This window comes from Stegodyphus dumicola, chromosome 11 (assembly GCF_044657685.1).
Source record: "Stegodyphus dumicola isolate Sdum_Otavi_A_Nest chromosome 11, ASM4465768v1".
NCBI classification, from domain to species: domain Eukaryota; kingdom Metazoa; phylum Arthropoda; class Arachnida; order Araneae; family Eresidae; genus Stegodyphus; species Stegodyphus dumicola.
The window spans coordinates 114348300-114360724 of NC_140778.1; the positions used below are offsets into that span (position 1 = coordinate 114348300).

At 30.5% G+C, this 12425-nt stretch overlaps 1 protein-coding gene across 5 annotated transcripts in view; it reads left to right on the forward strand.

The window, feature by feature from the left end:
- The window catches only part of LOC118187282 (uncharacterized), a 145514-nt gene that overhangs the window by 127438 nt on the left and 5651 nt on the right, over nt 1-12425 (forward strand). For 4 of the 5 annotated variants that reach the window (XM_035357472.2, XM_035357471.2, XM_035357473.2 and 1 more), the window contains 4 exons: nt 1487-1576; nt 3766-3922; nt 8168-8331; nt 10844-11011. In XM_035357472.2, coding sequence (XP_035213363.2) covers nt 1487-1576; nt 3766-3922; nt 8168-8331; nt 10844-11011 — 579 coding nt within the window. Of the gene's footprint in view, nt 1-1486; nt 1577-3765; nt 3923-8167; nt 8332-10843; nt 11012-12425 lie in introns of those variants that run through there. The other variant, XM_035357474.2, reaches the window with a different exon arrangement.

The following is a 12425-nucleotide window of genomic DNA, read 5'->3' on the forward strand; positions in this document are numbered from 1 at the left end:
CTTTCAAGTTAGCTTGGGAAATCCAGTTGGGAACCCTGAATTGTTTTGAATTTTATCAGCAGTAACAGAGTGTGAAATTTTAGAGGCATTGACTTCAAACACTAAAAATTATTAGAGATAAATAAAAGACATATAATTCAAAAGGGAAAATTTTTTTACTGCTCATGTGACTGGTGCATTTGTTACCAAGGGAACGGGTCATGTAGATGCATCAACCTCCCGAATGGCAAGATCACCTTTATCTAGTCGTATGATTTTTTTTATTTGGTAGTTATTAGTTTATAATTTAAATTAAATTATAAACTAATAACTACCAAATAAAAAAAACTGCTTTCTTACTATCTTTACTAATGTAAATATCATCTTAATGAATAGAAGTTTATAATAAAGAGATTAAACTAAGTAATTATGTAAATTTAGCTAATAAATGATGTTTTCACCCTCTCAGCATTATGGACGTAAAATTCCGTCTAGAAGGGTGGTTTTCATATTCATTACACACGAAAATTTCTGCTAGCTATTAATGTATCTGATTTCAGGTTGGATGTGTATTAGAAGAAAAGGAGTCAAGGTACAAAGTGAGAGAGTCGTTTTTTTAATTATAATCAAGAAAATATAATTTATTTGCGACATTTTGAGGAACTTTGAAATTTCAGGGCTAAACCTCTAATGCTCAGGGCTAAAACAGTTCTTCATAAGCCGACCCAGAAAACTGCCACTTAGAGGGTTGAGCGTAGGAATATTTAGAGTCGTATCTTTTTTGGAAATGGTGAGGTAAGAAAAAGTTATCTGAAAAATCAGTCGAAGTGCTGAAAATAATTGTGTCCAAAAATATTTGTAACTGTTGTTCATATTATGGCAGACTTCAGCATTCTATTGAACTCAGTTCTAGAGGAGCTACTTGCCTGGAATTTTTTAGGTTTAATATTCATGGTTGAGCAGATATAGTAAAGCCTTTGATAATCAGCTCTTATCTAAATGTTGATACCAGGAGTGTCAAGAGCATAAAACTTGGACATAATGCAATGCAAAATATGTATAATTCTGTGATCAGTCCCTCTTCACTCTCACTTTATGGAATGTTTATTTGTGAAGAACTACTTTTCCAAAGGCATGTGCTGTGTTCTTCTGAATGTCCAAAGTGAAATATGGAATTACATTGGTTATGTTGTGGGCCACAGAACTGTGGAAATCTCCAATAACACTGTCAATTCACGAGAGTTCTATCACTCAAGGACTACTGATATATTAGTTGTCAAAAGAGACAATCAATAAATTTTTCACTACAATTAATAAATTTTATTTATAGAAATTTAGAAAAAATCTCTGATAAATTTTCAACATTTCTTCATTAAATACTTTTATCTGTTCTTTTTTTCATACAGAACATAATTAAAAAATATAGTAATTTTTATCACTTCTGTAATGTAAGAATTTTAACATTGTATTGTTGTATGCATCATTTAAAATAGTGCTTGCATCACAGGCTGGACATTTTGTTAAAGTGTATGAAAAAAGTCGTCAGATTGGAGGTCTCTTGAGATATGGGATTCCCAGCATGAAGCTTAGCAGAGATGTAAGCTTTAATTTTTTTTTTCCTTTGTTAAAACATATTGTACTTTCATATTCCTCTTCCTTGTATATTTGACTTTCTTTTTTTCAGCATATTATTTTTAAACTTTTGATTTATGGTAGCAGCATAATATATGTGCATAAATAAAAAAGCATATTATGTTAGTTTAAAAGAGTTCTATTGTAATTATTTTCTTTGAAATATAGAATACAGAAGTATTTATATGTCTATTCATATATGCTTCTCTCTTAGTATGCCATGTTTTTCATTTAAAAGTCTGTGTCAGGTATAGTATACAATGCACAATTTATTCCTCTTGATTTTCCTCTTGTTATTTTTTATTGGATGAATTATATTTCATGTAGAACCATTTTTAAATACAGTTTTAAGGGTTTTTGTTTTAAACCTGAATGTTTTTCAATGCAAATTATTAATTTATTTAACTTAAGTTTATTAGTTGTTGTAAGGGTTTTTTATGTAATTATTCTTTCCTTCATTGTTGCATACCAAGAAAGCAAAGCAACGAATTGCATCTATATTTTTTATTTAACTGCAAAATTACTTTTAACTTTCAGTTCGAAGAACATTTTTTAAAATTTATTTATTGACAGTGGAGGTTAAATATGATTCTGCATGTTTTGTCTTATGTTACCTGCAGTTATGTGATTTGTAACCTTTTATAGCTTGAAGGATATTCACTATGCGGGACTTTTTCCCACAGAGACATGTAGATAATACAATAGATTTCAAAAGGAGAATATATAAGTAGTCTCTTCCATTACCTTGAATGTATCTTATATTCTTGCATGCATTATATCTCTTCTATGCATCTTGTATCTTCAACTTAATTCAGTTAGGATGAACATCACATAAGAGAAATATATCCCTTTTACATGAGAGAAATTCAGGTGTCCAGAACCAGATGCCTATATAGGTTTGTATTCATGTTTTACTTACCACATGTAGTTAAGCATGCCACTGATGAAATATTGCCTTAAATCATGGTGTTATGTCTTAATCATGGTTTCAATTGTCTACCACTGTAAAGTGGTAATAACAGCATTAAATACAAAATATTGCCTTTGTGATGCTTCCAGTTTTTAATAATACCTCATTAAAGTGAACCATTGAAAAATTTTTTAAATTTTCAAAAAGTGCCAGACTGCATTTCAACGAGAGTTACCTGAATTTCAACCAGACAACCTTATTTGGACTCATTTCAACCAGGTGTGGAAGCATTGCAGGAATTCTTATTTAAAAAGTAATCATGCAAGCAAACAAAAAACTATGTTATAGAAAAAGATTCTGTGATTCACAACTTAAGCTTGCTAAGCATGTTACTCAAAAATCTTTATATTTGTAATTTTATTTTTTATTTTTTTTTACCATATAGAAGTTAGAATCCCAAAATCTCATAAACATTTTTTGGCTTATGGATTCTGATTCTCTCTTTATTTGATTTATTTATAATTTAAAATATTCACTTCAAAAATAGATTTAGTGACATTTCTACTTGAGTAATAAAATGAAAATTTATATTTAAATATACATATAATTTACAAAAATTCTTTCAGTTTTTTATATTTACAGATTTTAAACTAAATATGGACTGGTAAATAAAAATATGTACTTTATATGCAAATTTTTAAAGATGTAAAAATATCATTTGCTCATTGACTGCTCACAAGATGTGTTGTAAGTTGGAGTCGATGTATTTAAGAAGTTCATAATAGCTAAGTTTTTTTTTAAACTGCCCCTAGCCTTTATGATCCTCATTAGATTAAAATGCTGAGAAATTCTTTACTTGCAGAATATGAACTATTCTATTATTGGTTTATATGAGAACTTAAGGTTGATCCATGACTTCTGCTTCTTAGTTGTTTCTGTTATCAGTGTAGATAGATCATGTGTTTTGTTGTTTTATTTATATTAATATGGATCAATCAGAGCTTTCGAGCAATCTTTTCTAGTTTTCAGTCTGACAATGATTATAAGGTAGTTGAAATACTAACAAAAGTAACAAATTTTCTGAATGCTGTGAAATTTTTGTTATATTTCAACCTTCATTTTAGTAATCTAATTTCTCACTTTAGATAATGTGATATGTTAATGAAAAGAATATTTTCTTTGTTACTCTACCAACTGAACTTGTGAAATATTTTAGTTACTAAGTGTTCTTTTTTCTATATCAGGTGATTGAACGACGACTGGAGTTAATGAAAAGTGAAGGTATTGTTTTTCTTCCTAATCATGAGGTTGGTAAAGATGTAAGCTTGGAAGACCTACTTTCACATCATGCTGTACTGCTTGCTGTAGGTTCTACTCGACCTCGAGATTTACCACTAGTAGGTAAATATTTCTTCATGCAGTAAATTCAGAATGTGTATTTTCAAACAACCAAAGTTTTAAAAGTAGTTAAATATTATTTACTACTACAGCTATTAAAAATCAAATATTATTTAACTTAAAATAACCATAATACTAGTTAAATAATATTATTAACTAATACTAGTTAAATATTATTTAATTAAGTAGAAATGGAAAAAAGATTTTTATTACAGTTAGTTATTACATATGAATAATTATTGCAACTGAGCTAAAATGATTTTATGCATGTGTATTGTAATAAACAGTTGAAAATGAAAGTTACTCTCATTTCAGGTGTCTGTTCTTCTTATCTATTATTTCTAATTATTAAATTAATTAATTTTTTGTGAAATGCTATACCTCTACTCCTTTGTTCAGAAAGTTTGCAAAAACATCATGTTGTGCTTCAAACTTGCAGTAGTTGAATTCATCTGTCAGAAGATATTTGCATGATCTGCTGTTGAAGAAATGTATGAAATAACACCAACTGTAGCAGTCTAGTTTATATGGTGGAGTAAATGAAATTAAAGCATGCTTTGATCATTTTTTGTGAAGTAAGATGTTTGAGCAAAGAAATTTTGGTTTTTTGTATCAGAAACAGGTACTGTAATGCCACAACCATATTTGCTAAATTTCTCCATCTCTAATTCTACTGTTTTCTCTCTTATCAACATGGTTCCTGGGCAATGAATGTTTTTATGTAATTCAAATTATATAAAATGATGAGGTAGTGAGTCTGAGAGACATATCTAAAGAAACAGTAATTCCTGTCTGTTTCCAGGATTGACAAAACGGCTAAAACTAGTGTATATGCTCTGATGGATGTTATTTTGAAGGTGATTAAGTAATGATTTCACACATTTCAAATAGAATTGCTCTATAAACATGATCCAAGAACTTTCTAAACATAAAAGTATTATTGTGTAAAGGATTCTTTTTCACTGAATGATGAAATATTAGCGATACTTTTTAAGTTTATGACATTAGAAACATATCTCCATTACCATGAAGGATAGCCGTGAACATTCTGAGGCACTGATAATACCAACTAATATTGAAAGGTTGCATTCCACCTAATTGCCAAACAATAAAACTGCTGAACACTAATAATTTGACATAGGTTCAGATTCTGGTAAATAAGGGTGGCTGAATGGGAAATTTCGTTGTTTTTTTCCCTTGTGTAATAAAAGTACGAACCAACTTCCTATAAGAAGTCCTCTATGAAGGCATTTCTGCTCTTAGGCTGAAGGATTATCCCTGTTCTTCTTAGATTTAATACCAGACGGATCATCATTTCCTTTTTTAACTATCAGACATGAAATATAACAAAATAATTAATTATTCAGTCTATGAATTAATTATCATATTTCCAAGTCTGAATCCTTCTTTAGAAATTTCCTTCCGCAGAAAAATTCACTTTTATAAGATCAAAAATATGTCTATACTTGAAAAATTATATCAGATAAAATTATTCAGTAAATGACAAGTACAGCATCAACTTTTATATTATTTGTATATTTAAATAATTTATAATTACATAATTTCAATTATTTATTAATTTTATTAAAATATTAAAACAGAAATCATAGAATAGAAATATTACTTCTTAATATTTCTTTTTTTTTTTTTTTTATAAACAAACAAAAGTTTAGGTTTTGTTACTTTTAGAAGTATAATTACAAGCAAACCCTGAGCATGCTTCTTTGCAAATTGTTTATATTGAAGATTTTAAGTTGGCCTTTTATGCAACGATCAATAGCAAATATACTTGTATCTTAAGTGTACGTTGATTAATTTAAAAATCTATGAATTCATTTGATCAGTCTGGTTAGCTTGTTTGTTTAATCCCTTATAACAAAGCATATAAAGGCTATCTGCATTTAAGGTGGATACTTTCATGGATGACGTTTTAAGAAATCTGGTTCATACCATGCTACAAATGCAGAAAATCCTAAAAAGGCTCCTGCAGCCAGCTTGTCTATGATGATCTGCTCTGATACAAATGAAGATATAATATTTACATTAGTTGTCCAACTTCTAGTTCATAAGTCATGTCTATATTTTTTTTTAACAAATGAAACTATACAGGCTATGGGCAAAATTCAAATTTAGTTTGGCATTGATTCCAAACTTTTCTAGCTGACTGCCTAATTGCAATGGTCTTATTTCATAAACTGAAATGCTAATTTTTATAAATTTCAGGTGCATTGGATTCATATTACATGTGCATTTCAGGTATAGTGGCACCAAATTATTTGATCATGTGAACAAAGTCTTTTGTACCTTAGAAAGGAACATGGGGCATTGACAACAAGAAATCATGGATCCATCTTCCCAAATTATTATCATAATAGTGGTGACTATGGAAAGGAATTTTCTCAGAGAAAATATAAACCCATAGTGTACCTGAAGCAGTTCCTAATGCTACATGTGACCAGAAATGACATGCTGATCATACACATCCTTTCACAGTCTTAAAACATTCAGAAAGGAGTGGTTTTCTGTAACAGTGCCCTGTCCACTGTACCACTGTCAGAGTTCCATGCCACTCAGGAACTTTTCAAAGTCTACAAGGAGCCCTTCTATAAAATTAAGTCAAGCAAAATTTCAAATTCGTAAATCTGGGATCAACATATATAATGAAATGGCATATAATGTTGAAACAGGCTATGGCTCACAATTTTTATGAGAATCTACTTAATTAGACTGCCAATAATCTACCAATAATGTAGATTATTGGGTTTTGCCAATAATCTACATTACAGAAAACCACTCCTTTCTGAACGTTTTAAGACTGTGAAAGGATGTGTATGATCAGCATGTCATTTCTGGTCACATGTAGCATTAGGAACCGCTTCAGATACACTATATGGGTTTATATTTTCTCTGAGAAAATTCCTTTCCATAGTCACCACTATTATGATAATAATTTGGGAAGATGGATCCATAATTTCTTGTTTTCAATGCCCCATGTTCCTTTCCAAGGTACAAAAGACTTGGTTCACATGATCAAATAATTTAGTGCCATTATACCTGAAATGCACATGTAATATGAATCCAATGCACCTGAAGTTTACGAAAATTAGCATTTCAGTTTATGAAATAAGATCATTGCAATTAGGCAGTCAGCTAGAAAAGTTTGGAATCAATGCCAAACTAGATTTGAATTTTGCCCATAGCCTGTATAGTTTCATTTGTTAAAAAAAAATATAGACATGACTTATGAATTCGAAGTTGGACAACTAATGTAAATATTATATCTTCATTTATATCAGAGCAGATCATCATAGACAAGCTGGCTGTAGGAGCATTTTTAGTATTTTCTGCATTTGTAGCATGGTATGAACCAGTTTTTCTTAAAATGTCATCCATGAAAGTATCCACCTTAAATGCAGATAGCCTTTATATGCTTTGTTATAAGGGATTAAACAAACAAGCTAACCAGACTGATCAAATGACTTCATAGATTTTTAAATTAATCAACGTACACTTAAGATACAAGCATATTTGCTATTGATCGTTGCATAAAAGGCCAAGTTAAAATCTTCAATATAAACAATTTGCAAAGAAGCATGCTCAGGGTTTGCTTGTAATTATACTTCTAAAAGTAACAAAACCTAAACTTTTGTTTGTTTATCAAAAACAGAAATATTAAGAAGTAATATTTCTATTCTATGATTTCTGTTTTAATATTTTAATAAAATTAATAAATAATTGAAATTATGTAATTATAAATTATGTAAATATACAAATAATGTAAAAGTTGATGCTGTACTTGTCATTTACTGAATAATTTTATCTGATATAATTTTTCAAGTATAGACATATTTTTGATCTTATAAAAGTGAATTTTTCTGCGGAAGGAAATTTCTAAAGAAGGATTCAGACTTGGAAATATGATAATTAATTCATAGACTGAATAATTTATTATTTTATTATATTTCATGTCTGATAGTTAAAAAAGGAAATGATGATCCGTCTGGTATTAAACCTAAGGAGAACAGGGGAAGTTTGTAACATTTTAATCATTAAAACTCTTTAGTCTTTTTGCCAATTACTGTTAATTTACTAATTTATTTTTTGTATTAAACTATTTCTTGTTTAGAATTTTATCCTCCTCTTCCTTCCCCTTTTCCAGATTTAAAAATATAAATAACTATAAGCTTAAAAATATATTAAAAACTAATAAAAGTTAATTTTGTAATTATTTTTCTTTTAATTATTTAGGTCGCAATTTGAAAGGTATACATTTTGCTATGGATTATTTAGAGGAAAGTCAGCTGCATCAAGAAGAATATGGCTGTCCTGCTGGAAAGGCCTGTAACAAAAATGTAGTAGTTATTGGTGGTGGTGATACAGGTGTTGATTGCATTGCCACTGCTTTGAGAGAGGTACTATTAGATTTTTTATCAAAGCTGTTTGTCTCATGCATACCAATTCAATTTATTTCTTTATCTCTCTCTCTCTATATATAGATAAAGTTATTCATTTTCTTTGTTTTTTCATGTTTATTTCTCTGCATAGAAACAACAGAAAAGAGAGTTATGAAATTATTTATTGATTTAATGCATTAAGTTTTGCTTAAAATTTAATTCCATATAACTGAAATGAAAATTTTAATAATTTTATATATTTTAGTCATCAATTTATAAATGTATTTAATGAAATCATGAAATAATAAAGTGAAATAAAGCGCTTAATTAAAAGAAAAAACTTTAAAAAATTCTACAAAATTATTCTTCAGATGACAGATAGCCTCCAGATACTTAGCCATAATAAATTTTTTATCTGCTTACCTCCGTGAAAACCATAAAGCTGCTCGTCAGCATATTGATAGGAAGTATCTCAGTTGAACTTGCTGCTGAAGATGCATATGAGAAAATTTTGTACGAGTGCAAAAACAAGAGTATTCTAAAATTACTGTTTTAAACTATTGTGAAGTGCCATAAAAACCTCTTTAACTGTTATAACTTATTTGGTATACTGTTGTGTTCCTCTTTAGATATGTATATTAATTTCTCAGTGTTTACTGACCATTAATCGATAAATGGATAAGATAACTGAATGTTGGTAGTTTGACCTAATTTTAACTGAAAGGGCTGTCTGCATGGGTGTTTTCTTTGTTTTCCTTATATCTAACATAATTATGAGCCACATCTTATTTGGAAATCCTTTAGTGAAAATATGGAATTAGGTTTGGAGGATATGAGAGGAAATTGTAGTACAAACATTGAATTCAAAGAATTTCTCTAAGAAACCTTTTGTCGCTGTAAACATTTATTAATGGCAAAATTATTGCAAAATTCATACTTCTGTAATCTGACACATATGTGTTGTTATGAATATGTATACTTTCTCATTTCAAAGTATTATTTTTTTGTGTCTTACGAGGGCTGTAAATTAAGTAATGGCAACATAGGTATAAATCAATTTTTAATGAACTTACAAGTACAATTGCATTACATTCCTTCTATGTAATCACTAGCAAAGCTTATAACCTCTTGCAAAATGTCAGGAAGCCATTGTAGATCAGTGGCAAGGTGTTAATTGTTGATGTGAGTGACCGAGCGCCCTACTGCGTAGAGCATAGATGAAAAATTATGAAATCAGTGACCTCGGAGGGGTTCCTTCAACTTCAGAAACAGATCGAAGTCACAAGGACTCATTTCGGGTGAGTAGAGAGGGTGTTCCAGAATTTTCCACTGCTACCGACGCAAAAGAAGAGTGACATTTTTTGTGACATGGCAATGAGCGTTGTCATGCAATACCGTAGGGAGATTGTTGTGCAATAAATGTGGACATTTGGGCCACATAGCCAGATACAGATGGTGCTGTAGAAATCTGCATTGACAGTTTGTCCTTCAGGTACAGTATGTGTAAGAATCGCACCATCCCAGTCGTATGCCATAATCACCATAACCTTCACCCGACTGGGTTCCGGTCGGAATTTCTGTGGACGTGGCGAACCTTGGTGACGATATTCATTTGATTGACGCTTTAATTCAGGCTCGTGCCCATGTCTTATGAATGGTGACAATACGCTGCAGAAATGTGTCTCTGTCATTGCGGTATCTCTCCAAGTGGGTGCCAGCCAGTGCATACCGTTGCCATTTTTGTGCTTCGGTTAGTCGATGTGGAACCTAGCGGGAAGCAATCTTCCTCATGTTGAGAGATTTCTTCATTATGCGCCACACCGTTTGGTGACTCAGACCAACCTCTAAGGATAATTCTTGGACTGTCCATCGGCGATCTATTGTAAGGAGACCACTCAGGATGTCAATCTGCTCTTGAGGAATGGAGGGCCGACCTGTGCGGTGCAAATCCATGGTCTCATTCCGACCCGAACAAAATGCTTGAACCCATCGTACTACTGTTCTATACGGTAAAGCATTTGTGCTACAGGCTTCCACTAATCCTTGATAGCATTCTGTTGCATTTTTGCCACGTGCAACCTTGATTTTAAGCCATGGCCGCTGATCATCTTTTGAAAACATGCTTTAGAGCGATGAAAACGAAGCTCCTCACTTTAACGCCACACAACAACTACCCTTCTAAGAAGATCGACTGTTTCTTGCACTCTACACATCGACAACAGCGCCACCTCACCGCTCCCATATCCTATTTGTGCATGCCCGCCCTTCTGCGAGTTTCAAGGTGAAGTTGCCACTATTTAATTTACAACCCCCGTATTATCAGATATGTCTGAAATAAGGTTACAATGCAAATAGTTTTGCTATGGTCACAAACGTGAAGTTCCAATGAAATAATCACCATTTTCTCTAGTTTACAGATTTTATCACTGAAAATGTCATAATACTTACCACTAAATGTAAAAAAAATCTACAGATATGCAGTAACGTTTGAAGTACAATTATTTTTATTATTTATTTATTTATTTTTCAGAATGCTAAAAATATTACTACATTAGAACTTCTTTCCAAACCTCCTGATACTAGGCCACCTGTAAATGTATGGCCTCAGCTATCTCGAGCATTTAAAATAGAATATGGACACAGTGACATCAAAGCAAAATTTGGGAAAGACCCTAGGTGCTATAACGTTATGCCAAAGGTATGTCGTTAAAATTTTGCTCCCAGTTTTCTTAATTGATCATGGCTTATTAGAATTATTAGAAATTATGAATTAAAGTTTTCCATTTCAAGGTATGAAATAATTTTACTTATTTTTGTGTAAGAAATTTTAGAAAATGAAGTTTAGATAATGTAAAAAACAAAAATTATTGTCTCTATTTATGCATGTTGTTTTGCCTTTTTTCTGCAGTTTGTCAGATTGTAACCTATTTAATACCATGCTTTTTTTGTCACATTTATATCTTTGGATCACTGAATAATGGGAGTTTGACTTTGTTTCTATTCCAGGTGAACTTACTGGCTGCATGGTTACTTTTTTAGTTCTTTCCCATGCATAAATTGAATGCAAGCTAGTTTGCCTTAGACCAGGGTTTCTTAAACTTTTTTCAGTCACAACCCCTTTTTATAACTGAGATATTTTTGTGACCTCCAAGACCCCATAATATTTAAAAAAATTTTGTGGGACTCCATAAGTATTGCACAAATCCGACACACGCATGAGCAAGGCAAATGAACGTTTATATTATAAAAAGAACGCGTCGAAACGTTTTTGTTTTTTCTTTGTCTGTATTGTCTTATCTTTATCTATTTCTGATACATTGTGTTAAAAAATATTTGGTAATTGTAAAATTATTGTAATAAGTTAAAGAACTATCAAAACTGCTAAAATTTTTGGCGACCCACACTTTAAGAAACTCTACCTTAGATAATCCTCCATGATACCTCCTATTAGACAGATAGCCATCATTTGCATTGCCATATTCAAACAACCTAATGAAACATGTATTTTTGTTTCTTAGGAAAAATTCCTTTTTTATTTTTACTTTTAAGGGACTTTTTAAATTGATGGATAATTTGGAAAATAAATATCAGAAAACCGGATAACAATTTAAGGTGATTCCATAAATTTAATATTAATTTAAAAAATCATAAATTAAAATGTTTGAGTGATATAGAATACAGTTAGAATAACTTTCTGTTTTTTAAATATATTTATTTAATATAAAAAAGTCCTTAAGCAAAGGTGAAATTAAAGAACAGTTACTAAAATTTTGTTGGATCTATTTTGTGGTCCTGCGAAAAAGCTGCTGAAAGCTTTTTTTGCAATTATTTTATTTTCATTTATTGAAAAGCATTAATTTTTAGTATTTTGTGAAGTTATGATTTAAATTTTTTGATACATGTGATTCATTATTCTTAATGATCAAATGTACTTTTAAATATTTGAAGTTTGGTTCAGTAGAATAAAAGACAAATTTCTCAAAGAAACAGTTTCAGATAAAGAAATACCTATAATGAAATATAATCTAAATGCAGAATTTATGAATTGAAAATATGGAATTTTTTATTTTAGCATAAAGAAAAAACTGTTTAAAAAGTATTTTAACACTGTA